Here is a 23,931-nt window from a genome sequence, read left to right on the forward strand (position 1 = left end):
TCCGTTACTGGCAGCTCCGACCAATAAACACTTTTTCTGCCAGTCAGGTTTTGTTTTCCACTAGGAGAAAGTTTCATGAAATCTGACAATTGTTTGGAAGTTTTCAGTGTGATTCGAGGTGATCTAAGGACGAGCTCTGAATTTCCTCTGTAACCGAGCGACCGATCGCTTTCTAAATGTTCTTTATTTCTGATGAAGCCGTGTGCATTGTGTCTGCTCATTTTAGTAGACGGGATTTGAAGGCTCCTACAATATTCTGCATGTCACTTGCACCACTTGCGCTATTGTGATGTGTAAGGTTATTGGTTGTTATTACTGTACAATAAGGAGACATTGCATTAATTCAGATACAGACACAACCAGAGAGCTATGAAGAACACATAAGATGGGGTATGAGTCTACCTCACACCATCTGTAGCTCCTGACCTGTTGAGAGTCTGCTTATATTAACCGTCATTTGTCGACATCGCTGCTGCTTGCTGGCCCCCTACAATGTCATCATAATGACTGGCCATTAAAATAAATAAATAATATGCCCCCTCCCCCCAGAGCAGTGTTGGGATCCCCCACAAAAGCTGCAGCCATCACCCAGCTATGACAGGCTGGTCACAGTACAGCAGGAAACACCCAGTGTTACCCCCACCCACAGGTGGTAATGATGTAATACTATGCAGTATGTGGCACTCAGGGGACACACCACACTCACCCATTCCCTCAATGCCATCTTTATTCCACAGGAATCATCTTATTCCTTCCAGCAATCCATGGGTGAATAAAAATAAGGAATAAAATATCCTCATCCCGGACTATAAAGTTGTTCCACTAGGAATAGCAGCCATGGCCAGTCCGCAAGTATCCAATCAGAGCTACTAGAGCATGAGAAATCCGTTTTGATTGGATTCTTATGTAGAGACCCCACATGGGGTATGAATAAACTACATTAATACTTTGTAATATATATAACAACTGCATGTTTAATTTATTTTCCCTTTATTATGTGGTAGTACAGACCCCAGCAACATCTTGGTGCCAGGGCATGATGGTGCTTGTGGTTCTTCAGGTGTCGGCATATTCTGGAAGCCATGGGTTTCTGGTACTTGCAATTCTACAAGTGCCAGCATATCCAAGCATTTAATGGCTACCAGGGTTTGCTGGAAGTTGTAGTGCTACACAATAAACTACTGTCTGTAACTCTTGTTTTCCCTTAAGCAGGATGGGATGTATATTTCCCCCATTGCTGAAATGGCTGGGGGCTGCCACTTTCCCTGTTATAGTGTTACCAGCCTGGCCTTTCATATTCTGATGCTGGTGGCAGATTATGCGTGTGGGGAGGGGAGGGGGGGGGCCACTGCAACACACACACAGCTCAGGTAGTCACATAATATCTACATGCTAGAAGACCTGTCTAGAGATGCAGACCCGACTCTCCAGGTGGAGGGGGCTTCAGCACACACAAGAGGTGAGGAGTTTAGACCTCACGTCTCCCCCAATTCTCCATGGTTCCAATCACCACTATACCCGACTTCTACCCCACTTACAGTATGCAGTATCTTAACTATGTAAATAATATATTAATGTACATAATTAGCTATAACAAAAACAATGAACGACCCCTGCACCTGACACCTAGGTCTGAACCATAATTTACCTCATTGATGTATAGTGACATTATATATATATATATATATATAGTGACATTACTGTCATTTAGTCCTGCTGATAGCAGTAACATCATTGCAGACAGCTGATTGCCGACATCCATTAAGCCTCCCACTGATGCTTATAAAGTGTTGAATAAACATTTAAATACTACATATAATCTCAATTAATGTTGTCTAATCAGTGATGTGTAAATTATCTGCCAAATAACGACCTCAGCTGAGGGTTCTCTAACCTTAATCAGGACCACACTACGGGGCCTCTGCTCTGCGCGACGCCTGCTGATCATTGCTGTGTGACACAGACTACATTGCTATTGTCCCAGGTCATCTGTGACCCAGCAGCTTTTGTGGAACTACAGATCCCAACATGCATCTGGAGTGCCACAAGTTACTTCCCTCTGTATTAGGGTGTCCCCATATACTCACAAAAATATAGTTACACAGATTTCACATTTTGCTAAAATATGTCTTAGTGATCTTATGTCTTATTAAGACCCCCATAGCTAGATTCTATCACTGTGTATCAGAAAACCTTTTGTCAGACAATTTATTAAGAAAATGTTACCGACTTGGGCCTCTAGTTCCTGATTCCACCGGGAACAAAAACCCTTCAAGTTAACAAATAAAAATAGAAAATATTATAATAAAAATCCCAGAAGTAGTTCTCTAGTTTAATAATAAAGCGTGTTTTCCAGTGGGCACCCCCTGAGATGGCGTTATCAATCCGAGAACAGCAGTGGTCAGTAGGCAGGCAGACCCGAGCGATGCCTACCCGATGTAATAAATAGACAGGCATCCCCTAGCGATGCCTACCCGATGTAATAAATAGGCAGGCAGTCCCGAGCGAAGCCTACCCGATGTAATAAATAGGCAGGCAGACCCGAGCGATGCCTACCCGATGTAATAAATAGGCAGGCAGACCCGAGCGATGCCTACCCGATGTAATAAATAGGCAGGCAGCCCCGAGTGATGCCTACCCGATGTGATAAATAGGGAGGCAGCCACGAGCGATGCCTACCCGCTGCGATAAATAGACAGGCAGCCCCGAGCGATGCCTACCCGATGTAATAAATAGGCAGGCAGACCCGAGCGATGCCTACCCGATGTAATAAATAGGCAGGCAGCCCCGAGCGATGCCTACCCGATGTAATAAATAGGGAGGCAGCCCCGAGCGATGCCTACCCGCTGCGATAAATAGGCAGGCAGCCCCAAGCGATGGCTTCCTGCTGTGATAAATAGACAGGTATCCCCTAGCGATGCCTACCCGATGTAATAAATAGGCAGGCAGACCCGAGCGATGCCTACCCGATGTAATAAATAGGCAGGCAGACCCGAGCGATGCCTACCCGATGTAATAAATAGGCAGGCAGACCCGAGCGATGCCTACCCGATGTAATAAATAGGGAGGCAGCCCCGAGCGATGCCTACCCGATGTTATAAATAGGCAGGCAGCCCCGAGTGATGCCTACCCGCTGCGATAAATAGGCAGGCAGCCCCGAGTGATGCCTACCCGCTGCGATAAATAGGCAGGCAGCCCCGAGTGATGCCTACCCGCTGCGATAAATAGGCAGGCAGCCCCGAGTGATGCCTACCCGATGTAATAAATAGGCAGGCAGCCCCGAGCGATGCCTACCCGATGTAATAAATAGGGAGGCAGCCCCGAGCGATGCCTACCCGCTGCGATAAATAGGCAGGCAGGCAGCCCCAAGCGATGGCTTCCTGCTGTGATAAATAGACAGGTATCCCCTAGCGATGCCTACCCGATGTAATAAATAGGCAGGCAGACCCGAGCGATGCCTACCCGATGTAATAAATAGGCAGGCAGACCCGAGCGATGCCTACCCGATGTTATAAATAGGGAGGCATCCCCGAGCGATGCCTACCCGATGTAATAAATAGGCAGGCAGACCCGAGCGATGCCTACCCGATGTAATAAATAGGCAGGCAGACCCGAGCGATGCCTACCCGATGTAATAAATAGGGAGGCAGCCCCGAGCGATGCCTACCCGATGTTATAAATAGGCAGGCAGCCCCGAGTGATGCCTACCCGCTGCGATAAATAGGCAGGCAGCCCCGAGTGATGCCTACCCGCTGCGATAAATAGGCAGGCAGCCCCGAGTGATGCCTACCCGCTGCGATAAATAGGCAGGCAGCCCCGAGTGATGCCTACCCGATGTAATAAATAGGCAGGCAGCCCCGAGCGATGCCTACCCGATGTAATAAATAGGGAGGCAGCCCCGAGCGATGCCTACCCGCTGCGATAAATAGGCAGGCAGGCAGCCCCAAGTGATGGCTTCCTGCTGTGATAAATAGACAGGTATCCCCTAGCGATGCCTACCCGATGTAATAAATAGGCAGGCAGACCCGAGCGATGCCTACCAGATGTAATAAATAGGCAGGCAGACCCGAGCGATGCCTACCCGATGTAATAAATAGGCAGGCAGACCCGAGCGATGCCTACCCGATGTAATAAATAGGGAGGCAGCCCCGAGCGATGCCTACCCGATGTAATAAATAGGCAGGCAGCCACGAGCGATGCCTACCCGATGTAATAAATAGGGAGGCAGCCCCGAGCGATGCCTACCCGATGTTATAAATAGGCAGGCAGCCCCGAGTGATGCCTACCCGCTGCGATAAATAGGCAGGCAGCCCCGAGTGATGCCTACCCGCTGCGATAAATAGGCAGGCAGCCCCAAGCGATGGCTTCCTGCTGTGATAAATAGACAGGCATCCCCTAGCGATGGCTTCCTGCCGTGATAAACGGGGAAAAGCCAAAAATCCCTGATTCTCATAATAAGAAAAGCAGAACCTTTTACTTGTGGTTTAGTGACCTGTGACTCATGAAACGGATATTGTCAGAACTTACTCCAATAGTGAGGAAACTTTCCCCATTGTCTTGTATTGGTGACTTCCGACCTTACTGCTCTGTATAATCCTGAGCACGAATAAAGAACAATGCACAATAACTGCCCCTAATAACATAATCATTATGTCACAGCGCCTGCTGCCTTTGTATGTCTCATACCCCACAGATTGATAACACACAGAGCACCACAATAAGCCAATAGACGAGCACAAGCCTGACACACTGACTGTAACAATGTCTAACAGCGACACAGAATCATAAATCATTCCCTCTTATATGCTTGGCCGCCCTGAAGCTGGAGTGTCAGCTCTGTGACGAGCACCTGACTCAGAGAAGGCATGCTTAGGAGTCGGAGAGTGACATGACAGGACAGGCGTGATGGAACTGGAGTTGAGGTGGGGAGGGTATTGAATTCATTAATCTCTTTATCCTTGCAAGCCTCATCTATGGGGAGAAAAGGAATGAAGGATCATTTCACCATCTGCCTCCGCTCATACTGACTACGGGGGTGACTGTGGTGTCTGAACTGGGGGGTACTTCACACATTCAGCGTCTGACCTTCACAAACAGGTCACTAACGAGTCCGAGAGAAGGAGCTTTATCTTTTTATTTGGGCAGAAACCATTCCAGACATGTTTTACAACCATGAAGAGGTAATCTGTAAAAGCAGATCAGTGCCAAAAAAATCAATAAATACCATCTCACATAATAAAACATAAAACAAACATATAAATGCGAAAAACCAGCTTCTCTCACCAACAGGAAAATAAACAATACACTAGGAGACTTATTGTACATCAGTGGGACCGGTCCTATGACTCCAGCCAGGGTCCACAGACAACCACGGGTCAGTCCTCCACTGCCCATGTAGGATAAATCATAATTTGCTGGTGATTGGGCTCTGTTTACATGAAATGCTTACCAATGGTGATAACACTGCTGTTGCTGACGGTAAGTGCTGCCGTATTATGTGAAAGTTAACTCTTACAGGACATTATTTCCAGGGTAGATGAGTATCTCTCTCTGCTGCCCAGGCAATATTTTTTGGGGATAAATTGAGGTGACAAGCAGTGATAAACACCAATCTATTTCACAGGAGACTGATAGATAGGCCCCTTAGTCTCGTAAGACATTGATGTCTCTAGTACTGGAAGCCGAAACAGTATGTGTGTTAATATGTGGAAACATCCGCCAGTGCCCAACTACTGCACCACCGTCCATATAAGCCATAATGTAAGAGGTCCTCTCCACAAACAGCGCGGTCACTGGCCATTTAATTATACACATGCGGGTTAGTCAGACTCCAATTATAATGTGGTGGCCATGTACAGTCATTGTGTCCTAAGGACATTTACCTGCCGAGTCCTTAGTAGGCCTTTTCCGTCACAAGTACATGGACATGACCTTAATGTACCGGGTATGGACCAATGTAGACAGGATATTTCCTTTTTCTTACCAATCCTTATGTTGATCTGTCGGAGCTAAATAGGAAAATAGTGGACATGGTTTTGTCACAGCGAGTGGCTTCTTTCATTCCTGGGAAGGTGTTTACTGTTATCAGTTAGTGAAGTCTGAATAATTACCTAACAACCACTCATGTTCCTTCCCAGGAAACATAGACTGTCCTAACCCAAACCTGTCCAACCTTTCTGGTAAAACATGAATAGAACCCTGAAGAGGCCGACAACCCCTTATCTTCACTGATATCTTGGCACACTATCACTGCTGATGTGATTCTCACCATCGCCAAACTCGGTCTGTGACAGTCCTGTGGGTTGTGGAACATTAGTTCTTTCAGTTAGGTCAGGTCTAAGAGTCTCAGATTAATCACATAAGAAAAAACATGGCGACTTGTCCTTATCAGATCATCATGAGTGAATCTCCTCTGGTTCTCTACAGTAATGAGCATGTCCTGGACAGAATCACCCAAGATCCCATTAACGACTAAACAGCTCCACAGTACTACATCTCATGCACTGCATGCAAGTCTCAGTATCTGTGTGTATTCAACTGCACAGACACCACCATTTCCTCTACATGTTCTGTAATACTTCTCACCTGTTCTTGTGCTTTATACTTTTTAAATGAAAATCTAGTGAATGCAAGAAATTAAAATACAATTGAATTTTGCATTGTAATCTTGTTCAGTCAATATGTTGGGGATAGAAGTGTTCCATGTATAATGTGCAGATACACCCCCTCCCACAGCCTAGTGCCCCATCCCCACTACCTAAAGCCCCACCCCAACTACCTAGTGCTCCATCACCTCCCCCGCTGCCTAGTGCCCCAACCCCACTGCCTAAAGCCCCACCCCAACTACCTAGTGCTCCATCACCTCCCCCGCTGCCTAGTGCCCCAACCCCACTGCCTAAAGCCCCACACCAACTACCTAGTGCTCCATCACCTCCCCCGCTGCCTAGTGCCCCATCCCCACTGCCTAAAGCCCCACCCCAACTACCTAGTGCTCCATCACCTCCCCCGCTGCCTAGTGCCCCAACCCCACTGCCTAAAGCCCCACACCAACTACCTAGTGCTCCATCACCTCCCCCGCTGCCTAGTGCCCCATCCCCACTGCCTAAAGCCCCACACCAACTACCTAGTGCTCCATCACCTCCCCCGCTGCCTAGTGCCCCATCCCCACTGCCTAAAGCCCCACACCAACTACCTAGTGCTCCATCACCTCCCCCGCTGCCTAGTGCCCCATCCCCACTGCCTAAAGCCCCACACCAACTACCTAGTGCTCCATCACCTCCCCCGCTGCCTAGTGCCCCATCCCCACTGCCTAAAGCCCCACCCCAACTACCTAGTGCTCCATCACCTCCCCCGCTGCCTAGTGCCCCAACCCCACTGCCTAAAGCCCCACACCAACTACCTAGTGCTCCATCACCTCCCCCGCTGCCTAGTGCCCCATCCCCACTGCCTAAAGCCCCACCCCAACTACCTAGTGCTCCATCACCACCTCCCTCTGCCTAGTGCCCCAACCCCACTACCTGGTGCCCATCTACTCCCCCACTGTTTAGTGTCCCATCCCCACCTCATTGCCTAGTACCCCACCGGCTTTAGATGAATAGATTGCTTTGTACATCTGTATACAAGGAATACAGGTAACAATAAGCAGCCTCTTCACACATATTGTTCAGCATTAACATGCAGAGGAAGCAATCGCCTGGCATTAAAAACAGCAGTCAGTGCTCCAGGGTCCTCTTCCATCTGAAATATAACCTGCGCACTTGGAAATATCGCTACTACACTCACACATTCAAACAAATGTGAAATATGCAGTTGACAAAAATAGCTCTCCTCAAAGACAATTCCCAGCCACAAAACCGAGGTAATCGCTGCCTGGCGTCACTTGAAAACAACACTTTATTAAAGAACCAGATTGCTCTCTGTCCTGCAACCAATTCCACTTAGATTACCTTCACACCGGTAATTTACACTTTCTTATTTCAAATTAGCCACACTGTCATTTATTGCTCGAATCCCCATCTATTTATAAGTGTAAGGCTGAAGAATACAAATGAATAGCACAATTACCCCTGTTTGGAGAAGCAGTAATGTATGTAATGTGCAATATTGTGTCAGGAGATTGTGTTGTCTTGGGCCAAGCATCCACGGAAATGGTTTTGGGTTGCTAGGAATGTAATAGAATGTGCTTTCCAAATGATTTATAAACCCTGTAATTATGCTAAAATAATCATCGTAAACATGAATGCAAATTTAAAATTGAATAACAACATTTAATTTTAGTCTGATTTCAGGTAGAGTTTATGAAGATGAATTACTACAACTACAAGATAGGACTTCCAGGACCTTTTCTCCTGAGGAATGGAGGGCAGCTTGTTCTAAACTTCTGGAGATATTTACAAGAGACGTAATCTGGGGTATCACATTACTTATATATATGGTGGTCATTGGAGACATTGACTCTCGGCTTCTGATGGGTCCATGGACCACAAGATTTGCCCTTTTCCAGTGTGAATGTCACATTTTGTATTTATTGTCACATATAACCACTTAAAGTCAAGCCGTGAGCTGTCATTTATATGGAGCTGAAATGTAGGAGACCAGACTTATATCTAACGCATCTGCACTGGAAAGCTCTCTGCACGCCCTTATTGTACATTGCCAATTTTCGTCTGCATCTTTCCTCTTCTGTTCCACCCTTCAAGTTGTAGACAGACATAAGTACCATTAGTGTTTGGATAATATTTGCACACAATTGCGTTCATTGTCAAAAGGTCCGTTTCTAAGCATATGCAGAGTTATTTCACTAAAGATACTATACGCAAACAGGAAGTTACTCTCTATCACACATTATCACATGACCTGTCTATAGCTCACATACTGCCTACCGCATTATCACATGGCGTCTGTAGCTGGCACACTGCCTACCGCATTATCACATGACTTGTCTGTAGCTGGCACACTGCCTACCACATTATCACATGGCGTGTCTGTAGCTGGCACACTGCCTACCGCATTATCACATGACCTGTCTATAGCTCACATACTGCCTACCACATTATCACATGACCTGTCTATAGCTCACATACTGCCTACCGCATTATCACATGACCTGTCTATAGCTCACATACTGCCTACCACATTATCTATAGCTCACATACTGCCTACCGCATTATCACATGACCTGTCTATAGCTCACATACTGCCTACCACATTATCACATGATCTGTCTATAGCTCACATACTGCCTACTGCATTATCACATGACCTGTCTATAGCTCACATACTGCCTACCGCATTATCACATGATCTGTCTATAGCTCACATACTGCCTACCACATTATCTATAGCTCACATACTGCCTACCGCATTATCACATGACCTGTCTATAGCTCACATACTGCCTACCACATTATCACATGATCTGTCTATAGCTCACATACTGCCTACTGCATTATCACATGACCTGTCTATAGCTCACATACTGCCTACCGCATTATCTATAGCTCACATACTGCCTACCACATTATCACATGATCTGTCTATAGCTCACATACTGCCTGCCGCATTATCACATGACCTGTCTATAGCTCACATACTGCCTACCACATTATCTATAGCTCACATACTGCCTACCACATTATCACATGATCTGTCTATAGCTCACATACTGCCTACCACATTATCACATGACCTGTCTATAGCTCACATACTGCCTACCACATTATCTATAGCTCACATACTGCCTACCGCATTATCACATGACCTGTCTATAGCTCACATACTGCCTACCACATTATCACATGATCTGTCTATAGCTCACATACTGCCTACTGCATTATCACATGACCTGTCTATAGCTCACATACTGCCTACCGCATTATCACATGATCTGTCTATAGCTCACATACTGCCTACCACATTATTATTATTATTATCATTTATTTGTTGGGCGCCACAGGGTTTTTGCAGCGCCTTACATAATACGAACAGTAGACCATACAGGGTAAAACATCACAGAACAATAAACACTAAGTACCAATGCTTCGGAAACTCCGGGCAGACATATGGAGTGAGGGCGGAGCAGAAGAGTCGGTATGAAGACAGGAGGGGAGAGGGGCCCTGCTCATACGAGCTTACATCCTAAGGGAGGGTGGACAAAACAGGCACGAAAGGAGGCAGTGATGCAATGGAGAAAAAGGGACCAGGGGAGAGGAGGGAGAACAAGCAGAGTGGATGAGGGGTTAAGTGGATGGTTGGTAGGCTTTCAGGAACAGGTGAGTTTTGAGTGCCCGTTTGAAGGAGCACAGATTGGGAGCGAGACGGATGGAGCGAGGGAGGTCATTCCAGTGCAGGGCGGCAGCTCGGGAAAAGTCTTGGACTCGGGAGTGAGAAGAGGTAATGAGAGTGGAGGAGAGGCGACGGTCGTTTGCCGAGCGCAGGGAGCGAGCGGGAGTATGAATGGTAAGGAAGTTAGAGATGTAGGGAGCAGTAGACTGGGAGAGAGCTTTGTAAGTGGTAGTAAGGAGTTTATAGAGGATTCTGTAAGGGAAAGGGAGCCAGTGTAAGGCCTGGTAGAGAGGGGAGGCAGAGGAGGAGCGACGTGAGAGAAAGTCTGGCAGCTGCATTGAGTACAGATCGGAGCGGGGCGAGATGGGAGAGAGGGAGGCCAGTGAGGAGGAGGTTGCAGTAGTCCAGGCGGGAGATGGATGATGGTTTTGGTGGCGTCTTGTGAGAGGAAGGGTCGGATGCAGGCGATGTTGCGCAGTTGGAAGCGACAGGCTTGAGCAAGGGATTGGGCGTGGGGGGCAAAAGAGAGAGAGGAGTCAAGGGTGACACCCAGGCAACAGAGTTGGGTGACAGATGAGATGGTAGTGTTGTTAACAACGATTGAGAGATTGTGGTGAGAGGGGAGTCTGGAAGGAGGAAAGACTATGAGTTCCGTGTTGGAGATGTTCATTTTCAGAAAGCGTGAGGACATCCAGGAGGAGATGGCAGAGAGGCAGTCAGATACACGAAAGAGGAGAGTGGACGAAAGATCAGGAGAGAAGATGTAGAGTTGAATGTCGTCAGCATAAAGGTGATACTGAAGACCAAAGGAGGAGATGAGCGCACCAAGGGAGGAAGTGTAGAGGGAAAAGAGAAGGGGGCCGAGAACAGAGCCCTGGGGGACTCCTACTTGGAGGGGCGTGGGGGCGGTGGAAGAGCCGGACGTGGAGACAGAGAAGGTGCGGTTTGCAAGGTAAGAGCAGAACCAGGCATGGACAGAACCAGAGAGGCCTAGAGAGAGAAGAGTTTGCAGAAGGAGGGGGTGGTCCACGGTGTCAAAGGCCGCGGAGACGTCGAGGAGGATAAGAAAGGAGAAATGACCCCTGGATTTGGCTGATAGGAGGTCATTGGTGACTTTAGCCAGGGTAGTTTCAGTGGAGTGGAGGGGGCGGTAACCAGAATGGAGAGGGTCGAGGAGGGAATTGTCTGAGAGGTATCTGGTGAGACGACAGCAGACTAACCGCTCAAGAAGTTTGGAGGCATAGGGGAGAAGAGAGATAGGACGATAATTGGCGACGGAGGAGGGGTCGAAGTTGGGTTTTTTGAGGATAGGAGAGATGAGAGCGTGTTTGAATGAGGAGGGTACAACACCAGAGGAGAGTGATATGTTGAAGAGGTGTGCCAGGTAGGAGCAGGCAGTGGGAGAGAGAGAGCGAAGGAGGTTAGAGGGGATTGGATCAAGAGGACAAGTGGAGGGAGGAGAGGAAAGAATGAGGGAGCGAACTTCATCGCCTGTTGTGGGGCTGAAGGAGCTCCAGAGTTGTTTGTTAGAGGGAGGTGAAGCAGTAATGGCAGCGGGAGAGGGGTTGGAGGAGGAGATGTTGAGTCTGATGGCTTCAATTTTGGAGGAGAAAAAAGTGGCAAAGTCATCAGCTGAGAGGGACCGGAGGGGGGGGGGGGGTAGAAAGGAGGGAGTTAAAGGTGGCGAAGAGACGACGGGGATTAGAGGACTGAAAGGAAATGAGGGATTTAAAGAAGGTTTGTTTAGCCAGGCAGAGGGCAGAGCAGAATGAGGAGAGTATAAATTTAAAGTGAAGGAAGTCAGCCAGGGAGCGAGATTTCCTCCAGAGGCGTTCTGCAGTGCGAGAGCACTTTTTAAGAAAGCGGGTGAGTTTGGAGTGCCATGGTTGGGGGATGAGACAGCGTCGGCGGATGGGAGAGGCAGGGGCGACAGCGTCAAGGGCAGTAGTGAGGGAGTGGTTGTAGAGGCAGGATGCCTGGTCAGGGCAAGTCAGGGAGGGAAGGGGAGAGAGGAGAGAATCAAGAGTGGAGGAGAAGGAGATGGGGTCGATTGCATCAAGGTTGCGTCTGGTGAGGGTGGCTTTAGGCAGGGGAGGAGGACAGAGTGAAAGAGAGGAGATGGTGGTCGAAGAGTGGGTAGGGAGAGATGGAGAAGTCTGAGAGATCGCAGAGATGCGAGAAGACAAGGTCGAGGGAGTGACCAAGATGGTGGGTGGGGAAGGAGGTCCACTGGGTGAGACCAAGGGAGGAGGAGAGGGAGAGAAGTCTGATAGTGGCAGGGTCTGAGCAGTTGTCGATGGGGATGTTGAAGTCCTCGAGTATGACAGAGGGAAGGTCAGAGGAAAGGTAGTGGGGGAGCCAGGCGGCGAAGTTATCCAGGAACAGGGAGGTAGGGCCAGGGGGGCGGTAGATGACGGAGACCCGGAGATGGATGGGGGAGAAAAGACGAATGGAGTGAACTTCAAAGGAGGAGAAAGAGAGGGAAGGTACAGTGGTAATGACCCGAAAAGTACAGCAGGGGGATAGGAGAAGTCCCACTCCGCCACCAGGTCGTTCATCCGGTCTGGTAGAGTGGGTGAAGGAGAGGCCACCATAGGAGAGGGCGGCGGGTGAGGTGGTGTCAGAGGGAGTGAGCCAGGTTTCAGTGATGGCGAGAAGGTTAAGAGAGTTGGAGACGAAGAGGTCGTGGATGGAGGTCAGTTTGTTACAGATGGACCTTGAGTTCCAGAGGGCACAGGAGAAAGGGAGGGAAGAATGTGGGGAGATGTGGATAAGATTGTCGGGGTTGCTGGAGCGAGGGGATGGCGTGTCTGTAGCTGGCACACTGCCTACCTCATTATCACATGACTTGTCTGTAGCTGCCACACTGCCTACCGCATTATCACATGACCTGTCTATAGCTCACATACTGCCTACCACATTATCACATGACCTGTTTGAACAGAACAAGCAGTGCGGCTGTACATGTACCAAAGCTTGTTCAAGAGAATTCCACGTGCTTTGCATAGGAAAGCTATTGCCAGCGACACCTGGCCAGTCTTATCGCCATCAGTGACCCGAAAATGACGTCTGAGATAGTGCTACCTGTGCATTATAGTGTGCACTGCAGTAATACAAATGTACCACCTCAGGCACCAACTGGGTACACTCCTGAGGTCCCATTCATACAATCAATCTATCTGGAAGCAGCCCAAAACTATTCAACTTCACCTGGATTAGCTGGGATTATATTATCTGTTCCTCTAATGGATCCTGGAGAGCACATAGTTCCCATGAAGTAGGTGATTGTTCCTTACTAGGATGTTCTTATCCTTCTCACAGCCGGTAAATCTAGATGGAAGCAGGTCGCTCTACATACAAGGACAGACTCATACTGGCTTTACAGCTCTGTACTAATGTACAGATTGTACTGGTGTGTTTACTCTGTATACTACACATCTGTGCTCAGTGCAAAACCTGGTAATGTCATACGGGGCCAATTCACAAATCTATTACATGACCATTGTGCCTTCCACAAATTATTCACAAATAAATGTTTTTCTGACATGAAAGTCAGTTTAGAACCTTGATAACAGGATATGGCCAAATTACTGTCATATTTAACAAATTTTTTTCACCTACATCCACAACGAACAAAGACCGCTTAATCAAAGGGAGAAAAAGTACTAGAGCCTGTGAAAATAGGTGTTTTTTTTATCACTAATATAATATAGTAATATAAAACTAGTACTTATAATAAACAGGCTCCTATAATAAAGGAGAGAACATTATTATATGGATGACTTGTGCGCTACTTTTAATAAAGTCTTTAAAATAATGTTTTTGTTTTTCTTTTAAATCAACCAATTAAGTCTCTAAAAATACAGATTGGTAACAATAGACCATGTTTTCATTGGTAAACAGTGCGGTGTCCCAATGTTAGCATGTATGTGTACTAAATACTGTGCAGACATACCTGTACTGAATGCAGGTTAGAACCAATCGTAGAGATGACCGATACAAGGTTGTCCCCTAACTTCTGTTATGCTCGAGTGTACACTCAGTCTAGATTGGCTCTGACCTAGCAAGGCGCGGAGTCTAACAGCCCCCTGGTCTTTCCCAAGAACCACCGGAATGTGGGATGGGTTTGGCTGCAAGGAGACTGCAGGTCGCGACCCTTGGTTTGGCCTCTACACGTGAGAGGGGTAGGTGAAAAAGGCAATATAGATATAAATAAGGTAGTACCTTAGGAGGGTTGGTGAGGAGTGATGCTGGGTACAGCTGGCACACTGCAGCGGATCGGTCCAACAGGTGAAGTCTGAATACGAGCCAGGTTCAGTATACAGATGCGATGGCCGACTGCACGCAGGGATGAGTAAAGGAGGAGCCAGGTCACAAGCCGGGTCTGGTACACTGGTCTGATGACTGACAGTGCACAGGGAAGAGCAGAGGAGTAATCAGGTTACTAGCAGGGTCTGGTACACTGGTCTGATGACTGACAGTGCACAGGGAAGAGCAAAGGAGTAATCAGGATACTAGCAGGGTCTGGTACACAGGTCTGATGGCTGACAGTGTGTACAGGGAAGAACAGAGGAGTAATCAGGTTACTAGCCGGGTCTGGTACACAGGTCTGATGACTGACAGTGCACAGGGGAAGAGCAGAGGAGTAATCAGGATACTAGCCGGGTCTGGTACACAGGTCTGATGGCTGACAGTGCACAGGGAAGAGCAGAGGAGTAATCAGGTTACTAGCCGGGTCTGGTACACAGGTCTGATGGCTGACAGTGCACAGGGAAGAACAGAGGAGTAATCAGGATACTAGCAGGGTCTGGTACACAGGTCTGATAGCTGACAGTGCACAGGGAAGAACAGAGGAGTAATCAGGTTACTAGCCAGGTCTGGTACACAGGTCTGATGGCTGACAGTGCACAGGGAAGAGCAGAGGAGTAATCAGGTTACTAGCAGGGTCTGGTACACAGGTCTGATGGCTGACAGTGCACAGGGAAGAGCAGAGGAGTAATCAGGTTACTAGCCGGGTCTGGTACACAGGAAACAGAAAAAACGAGCAGGAGGTTCATGGAACAGAGAACCCCACGCTGGAGTCAGGAGGAAGTTAACCTGTTGATCTGACACAGGTAAAACGTCAGATCCTCCTTTATATTCAAACTCCCCACTGAGGAATCACGTGACACTCCCCAACGCGAACCCGGAAGTGAGCTACTGATGGAGCTGGAGCGTGGACAGGTAAGAATCCTTACAACTTCCTGGCCCTTATTTTGCTCCCCTCCCTGAGACTCCTGTCACTGGCCATGTTAACTGATAACAGTAACTGATGCAGGAGGAAGTGCAGGGTGACAATAGGGACTTGATCTCCTTCTGCAATCACTGTATGAGCATTGGAGTGACTGACACAATGACTGGCGTACAGACAACTGCTCCTACTCGTGCACCATGGCCTTCACTACTAAGACGGCAGTTGCACCTCATGTCACTCTGCACTCCCTCCAGCATCAATTATTGCAGAATACCAGTGCAAATATCACCTTGGGTGCCATGAGAGTAATACTATGCAGTATGTACAGAGATCTTCCCTTCAGCATGTACTGGGCCACTCAGCCGGGTGAGAGTGGATTCAGAGACCAGGGAGATTGCTGCCAGCATTAACAACTTGATGCTACTAGGAGGAGGAACTTTAATTAACCTTAATAACCTCAGAGAATTAAAAATGTGCCACCACAGCACAGATCAGTAGATAGTAGTAATTAATTAGAGCATACAGTATCCAGCCTCTACGTGGCCTTTACATTACAGCGTGCATCAGTGTGTAACAAGGGACATACTCTGTTCTGTGTCACCAAGAAGCAGCTAATTATTATTATAGAAACAGAATTTAATGGATAAAAAGACTCATTGAGTCCTTTGTTGTGCTCAATACGTCTTACAAAGTCCTAAGAATAGCAATGTCTGCCCCATGCACAAGGTGCCCTAGGCCCTCCCCTGCTGCGGCACCCCCACCACCTCCAAATCATCATCATCAGTTATTTATATAGTTCCACTAATTCTGCAGCGCTGTACAGAGAACTCATTCACATCAGTCCCTGCCCCGTGGAGCTTACAGTCTAAATTCCCTAACAGACACACACACACACATTAGGGTCAATTTCATAGCAGCCAATTAACCTACTAGTATGTTTATGGAGTGTGGGAAGAAACCAAAGCACCCGGAGGAAATCCACGCAAACATGGGGAGAACATACAAACTCCTCACAGATAAGGCCATGGTCGGGAATTGAACTCATGACCCCAGTGCTGTGAAGCAGAAGTGCTAACCACTGAGCCACTGTGCTGCACAAATACTCCTAACAAGCAGGATGGAGCGGAAAGCATCAGTGACATCACTGCACACTCTCAGCCTATCGCTAACTCTTAGTCTTCCTCTTATGAATACTGCCTTCCTGACCTCTATTATTACTTATCTATCATATCCCCTCTGTCGCTTGTCTCCTCCACGCTGGTCCTGATCACAGTCTTTCCTGAGATGACAACAACACAAGAGGTATTACAAAGGGACAAGCATACCATCATACCTATTATATAACTTTGCTGGTGAGAGACACTGATATCAAACCATGGAGTCAGATAATGAAGTCTCTGCCGCCTCATTATAGGATAACAAAGATATTCTGTGATATAATATCAGATTTTCACCTCCAAGCATTTCAAACATTGAAAGACAGGCTTAGACTTCATTATTTTCATTTTGTATTTCTCTACTGTAAATATTAAGAATTTAATATATAAATTATTCTCGTCATAGGCGTGTAATTGTTTCTATGATGGGGCTTGTAATTCTGCTTGTTCACCATTCAGTACAGATGTCATTGTTTCACTTCTCTTCTCCATTATTCCTTTATTATCTGCAAAAATATTCCTGTCAATTTTATGGAGTATGATAAACCTCTCACAATAGTTTGGGGTACAGGCAAAGTGTGGGAGAAAGTAATAGTGTTACTTGATTTTCATGAAATTCCCTTTTTGGTGGTATTGCCCCAACACCCTTCATCCTGAAAAAAATTACAATTTAAAATTTACTTTGTTGGAGTAAAAAAAATTCTCTAGTGAATCATTATCAAATACAGGAAACTGCTTTATGTAAGTGTTGGTACCTGGGGAAATATAGTATATGTACTAAATACTGGAGGAGGGTACTATTATTGGGAAGGGAGTGGTTTTATTAAATTGAATACTTTAGACAGGTGCTAGTTATATTTACTGTATTATGCTCCAGGGTAAATGTTAAGCAAGGCCGACAATTGTTCATATCGTACTGATAAAGTATCTGAGACAATTATCCAACAGTAAGGACATGCATCTGACTTCTCAGCACTGCCCTCACACATGCACAGCTTAGCTGACCTAAGTCTTTCTTAAAGGGTTGACCAGAACATACAATTGTACATGATAATTGATGTTTTCTAGAGGTACAGCCTCACGCAGTATTAGGCACAGGAAACAAGATAACATGTAGGTACAAATATTTAAAATAGGGAATGGCGGACAGAGGGGAGGAAATGAAAAAATAAATAAAAAAAGAGATAAAAAGGGGATGGGGTATCCACTGTACTAAGAGCCTGGAGGGCGGTTAGCTAAATACAATAGGACATCAGTAAGAAAGGACGGATCACAGTGATCTATTCCTGGATATAGAAACTTAGAGACAAGGAGCAGGGATACAGAAGTAGAGCAATGAAAACGGTCTGTTCACGTCTGCAGGTCAGGCCCACTCCACTGTGTTTACAGCTGCCTCAGTATCTCTGTGTATCTTAAAGCTCACGGTTCCCACAAGAAGTGTTTAACAGAGACTGATTTACATTTTTATTCTGACCATAATGAAAATATAACTCACTGTCAATCATGCAATTGTCATGTGATGCCAAAAATATCTGCTGTCAATCTAAACTGGATGAGATCTTTCCATACACCCCGACCCTTGCTCCTCCAGCAGACCTGATTTCCTGCTCAGAGAATATAGAAGAATATAGTATAGAAGAGTTACAGCTAAATGTCAGGCATTTCTGATAGGATATCACTGACAGGACAGTGTAGATGTTTCCTGAAATTAAACATTATTTAGAGCTCTACTACCAACAATGGATTAGATCTATACTCTTGTCTCTCCCAGATGGATCACAAGTAGATTTTAAATGGAGCCCCCTACATTGCCCAAGATATGAGTGATGGATCAGTGTCAGCATCAGGCTGATAGAGGTCATGATAGGATCATTATTGGACATTGCTATAATTTTGGGTCCATACATGCTGTGATATCGTAATGTATCTACGGCAGATCTCAATGATCTCTAACACAGCTGGAGAGGGAATGGAATCTATAGGCTTCTGGCTAAAGTATATCTCACCAGGTCTACAGGAAGTAACATATATAGGTTTTTTTTATTATTTTTATTGGAGTATTTAAAGGGTAAGGGGAGAGGATACAGAAAAAAGAAAGTGAGAAGGGAGGGAACATAGTGGGGAGCAGACAAAACGTAACATATATAGTTTGATTTGTAGATACTGGTCTTGGTTCAGGTCCATTACCCATTGGCATTTGTGAGGATACCACCCTTAGCTGTGGGATTCAACTCTCTTGGGTAGACCAAAATATATCCAAAATAAGACTTTATTACGACAGCACAATACCACAAGACGGTCACAAGTTACAGGGTAAATGGTAGCATGTATCCTCCTGCAGCCTCTTGCAGTCAGCACTCCAAAGTAATAATCTCTGTCTCTTTCAAAGTCTTATCCTCCCGCAATATTACCACTACCGATTAGCTAGATAGTTATGGTGTCACCCAGCCTGGGTTACTGGCTCACACCCACCCTGTCCTGGTAGGGTTTCCTCCAGCGCCACCACGATGCCTGGCCCAGAGTCCTTTTCGCTGATGTCTTGTACACCAGGATCCTCCAAGCTAGATTAGCTCCCCTGGCTTTCTCCTCTCCCTCTATCCTTCCCTGTACACACAGGAGGTAGGGTCAAGTGTCTCAATCCTCCCCCTTACAGCAGGGGTTTATCAGTGGTCACTTTAGCTGTTAGAGATACAGTCTCTGCTACCTTGATTATACAATGGAATGGCTGGACTCAATTAGCTATTTTGGCTGGATACACTAAACACGGGGTTACAATATTACATCAGGGAATGACACTGCTTACATACAACAATAAGACTTTTGACACATTGTATCAGCAGTGTTACGCCATCTAAATCTGTGATACATTTTTATACAATAACATTTATATTGATACATTTCACAATGTTATTTCAGCCAGTATATTACTGTGGAGGCACATTGCATATCATTTAGAAGTTCTTACCTCATTACCTCTCAGATTACCTGTTGACCTCGCTAATTAACATGGGCTGCCAGTTTGTTAACTCAGACATTGTTCTGATTAAAAACCAAATCTAAGCAGCACCTCATAACAATGGACATTTGAGACAAATGGTGATTACATTAGCCAACACAAGCAAAATTAATGCTGTTGTCCTGTTACTTTCACACAGTATGACAATATTCTTTATATTTATACTACATACAATATTGCAGGTAATAGCAAGGGCAAAATGTACATAATAACATGAAATAATAATTCACATAATACATTGATGCTCTGGTGTATATACTTAGACTGGGCCAAGGATTAAAAAGTACATTAAACCATGAGAAACGGGTGATGAATACAAAGCTCTCAGTCCAGTAGCACCCCGTCTCCTCACAGTATTATAATGATACAGGCAGGGGGATGAATACAAGGTTCTCAGTCCAGTAGCACCCAGTCTCCTCACAGTATTATAATGATACAGGCAGGGAGATGAATACAAAGCTCTCAGTCCAGTAGCACCCGGTTTCCTCACAGTATTATAATGATACAGGCAGGGGGATGAATACAAAGCTCTCAGTCCAGTAGCACCCCGTCTCCTCACAGTATTATAATGATACAGGCAGGGGGATGAATACAAGGTTCTCAGTCCAGTAGCACCCCGTCTCCTCACAGTATTATAATGATACAGGCAGGGGGATGAATACAAGGTTCTCAGTCCAGTAGCACCCCGTCTCCTCACAGTATTATAATGATACAGGCAGGGAGATGAATACAAAGCTCTCAGTCCAGTAGCACCCGGTTTCCTCACAGTATTATAATGATACAGGCAGGGGGATGAATACAAAGCTCTCAGTCCAGTAGCACCCCGTCTCCTCACAGTATTATAATGATACAGGCAGGGGGATGAATACAAGGTTCTCAGTCCAGTAGCACCCCGTCTCCTCACAGTATTATAATGATACAGGCAGGGGGATGAATACAAGGTTCTCAGTCCAGTAGCACCCCGTCTCCTCACAGTATTATAATGATACAGGCAGGGGGATGAATACAAAGTTCTCAGTCTAGTAGCATCCGGTTTCCTCACAGTATTATAATGATACAGGCAGGGGGATGAATACAAGGTTCTCAGTCTAGTAGCACCTGGTTTCCTCACAGTATTATAATGATACAGGCAGGGGGATGAATACAAAGCTCTCAGTCCAGTAGCACCCGGTTTCCTCACAGTATTATAATGATACAGGCAGGGGGATGAATCATATTGGCCCCAATGACCCCATTTCCACTTCAACAGTGGTCTCTGTGCATTCATGTCCTACACTGACCCCCCCTGACCGCAGGTAGAGGTGCTGGTTACACACTACATGGCCAATCGCCGTTAGACTGATCACTTATCACTGGGTAATAGAATAGAATCCCTTCTCATTGATCAGAAATCCCTCTGTATAAATAATTCCTTATTATGCATTTCCAGCTATAATGCAGCATCTTGGAGTAAAGTTCCTTAATCTCTCTTTAGGTTGAAGTTGAGATTTTCTGAAACACAAGGGTTAATGACACTAAGTAAGTGTAATATCTGGTGACATTCAGCTCTGAGGTTTCAATGTTTCTGACCCTCTGGATTTTGGTGCAGGTCTATTTACCAGTCGTGAGGTTACAGTTGCGGAAATCTGTTTAAATAGGTATTTTTACTTGGTTATGGATTGTGAGCCGTGGCTACCAAAAGCCTTAACTGTTAGGACAAGAGTGGGACATGACCCAATTGAAGGCTCAGGAAGGATCATGTGTTTTTGGGAGGCTAGAGGTATATGTTGGGGGCATTGGAGACCTAAACAACATTTGCATTAAGGATTGTGTTACTGACGGTTGTAATGTGTGCAATGGCCATTTCTAAAGTCTAAAATACCCAAGAGTAAAAATTAAGTTACTGGACACATTCACAAACGGTCTGATAGTATTGTTAGATCATCTTACTCACATTTGCCTTTATGTATTAATGTGTTTATTTAAAAAAAATAATAAAAAAAAAAAAACATGAGAAAACATGCCAATTATTTCCAATATGTTACTTAATGCTTGAAAGTTTAGCATAAATGTGTATTAATCTTTACAAATAGAAAGTATTTTAATATTTCCGTTTTTCTCTTGTTTATACAGCGAGTATAATGAATCAGTTACATGAAGTACTCACTATGACAATACCCTGCAGTCAACGCTATAAAACATTAACCCAAAGACTTCCCAGTGCGTACAAATGGTAAGTAGGCAGGGGGGGAAGCGTCATTCCTGTAATTAGGCATTAGTACAGAGGATGGATTTCTAATCTAAAAATATACCCGAAATTAAAAAACCTTTATATACCTTCCAGGAAAAGTTGAAGCAAAATGTGCATTTTCCCAGAAGCATCCCACCAACCAGATGAAGTGGTGAAGACCCTAGTTGGGTGGTGGAGTTGTCCTTTAAATATCTCTGTCCTCATACAAAGGGGCACATTTATCAATACTCACATAAAGTGAAAAATAGTTTTCAACCCTTATCGCAATGATAAGGATTGAACTATTTCTTACATTGATGTACAACCCTGCACAGAAACAGAAGTTCCAAAAAACTGCTGTTTCTGTGATAAAAAATAAATAAATCACACTTACCCCCCTCTTCGGAACGCGATGTGTCCGGCTCTCCTCCTCGTCCTCTTCACTTTTCTTCGAACTGGACATGCGCACAAACATCTCGCTCTGTCTCTGCAACTATAGTTGCAGAGAGAGAGCGCTGAGTGACAGGGAGGGATCATGTGATCCCTCCACACATGCGCTGTCCAGGTCTGCTCTTCGGAGCAGAGCTGACAGTACTGAAATTTTTCATTTATGATAATTTTTGCTTCAGCTGGCGTACATTACCATGACAAGTTACCGAAAAAAACTTTTTTTTCTGAATTTGTTAGATTGCAGTTGGGAGCAGTCACCTTACTGTAGAATGGTGACTCTTCCAAAAACGAAGCAGAATGCAAAGCAGCAAATATCTATGATATCTGCTGCGATGCACCCTTCATAAATATGGAGGGCACACAGAGGAACCTGGATTGTACGGTAAGTGCACCATCACTATTGGTTAAATATGCCCCGTAATCTGTCCTGGCCCTCTGTTTGGAGGATATGAACACATGGATTGGAGGGCAAAGTGTTTCCCGCTACTAAACCTATCTGAGCATCGGTAGCGCTGCCGAGTGCTAGGTGTGATGGGGAAACCAGTTCTCCGTTACCCTTCTCATGAGTATAGTGCATCAGACACACTGATCCTCCATGCTTCATACAGGGGACAGTAAAAGGGTTAAATACGCATGAAATCTTATGTTGAGTTGGTCTTTGATATGAATGTGTCCAGTGAACTCACCGGCAGGAGAAGGGTGGATGAGAAGTTACTCACAGTCCAGCAGCTTCATACGCAGCGATCTGGCACCAGCTGATGATCTATCCAGACCGTCCTGCGCCCCCCCCCCCCTCCACCCTCCCCTTGTTGACTCTAACTCAAGATGAACTCACTTCTTTTATCTTTTATTCCAGCTCAAATTGATTTTCGTCTTGTCCAGATCTCTTCAAATTATCGCATTTTCGCTTCTCTTGATGGATTTTTTTTATTTAAAATTTCCCAAGGGTTTCTCCGCTTTATGAAATCTTGCTGGGCACCTTCTGCTGAAAAGCAAGACAGCGAATCCTATGGAAAATGTGCACAGAACAGACGCCACCTAATTATGACATGTACAAAGCTGTACGATGTCTGTACATGATGTGTTTGCAGTCAGAGCTATTTCATAGAGATGAATAAATCAGATTTTTTTTTTGTACTGTGAAATATTTTTCCAAGAATATCAAGAACTCCGATAACTTGTGCTTCGAAGATATACAACATTGTATGCCTCGCTCTCAGTAATATGGCCTTGGACAAGTCATACATAGGCATATTTAAGAATGACCGCATTTTTTTTAATACGATCCCTTTCAATCCTTATCGCAAAGATGAGGATTGAAAGTTTGTGTGTATTTATTAAAAACTTCAACGGGAACAGCAGTCACGAAAAACTGCTGTTCGTGCGAAGACCCCTCTCCTCTCTTTTCTATGGTCACTATTGCAAGGTGACCACCTTTGTGATAGTGACTGGAGGGGAGAGCAGGTAAGATGCAGTGAGGGATCAGAGGACTGCGAAGTAACATTTATGGGGGCTGCTATGGATTTCGATAAAAAATACAAAGCAGTAGATATCATAGATATCTGCTGTGATGCCTTATTAA

At 45.6% G+C, this 23,931-nt stretch overlaps 2 protein-coding genes across 6 annotated transcripts in view; one reads left to right on the plus strand and one right to left on the minus strand.

Annotated features, from left to right (window-relative positions):
* Positions 1–8,653, plus strand: part of NTM (neurotrimin) — a 597,738-nt gene extending 589,085 nt beyond the window's left edge. The window contains exon 7 of the mRNA XM_075190596.1: positions 8,278–8,653. Coding sequence (XP_075046697.1) covers positions 8,278–8,282 — 5 coding nt within the window. The 3' untranslated portion in view covers positions 8,283–8,653. The remainder of the gene's footprint in view (positions 1–8,277) is intronic.
* The window catches only part of LOC142107272 (opioid-binding protein/cell adhesion molecule homolog), a 550,917-nt gene that overhangs the window by 67,849 nt on the left and 459,137 nt on the right, over positions 1–23,931 (minus strand). The window lies entirely within an intron of this gene.

This window comes from Mixophyes fleayi, chromosome 11, assembly GCF_038048845.1.
Source record: "Mixophyes fleayi isolate aMixFle1 chromosome 11, aMixFle1.hap1, whole genome shotgun sequence".
Lineage (NCBI taxonomy): Eukaryota > Metazoa > Chordata > Amphibia > Anura > Limnodynastidae > Mixophyes > Mixophyes fleayi.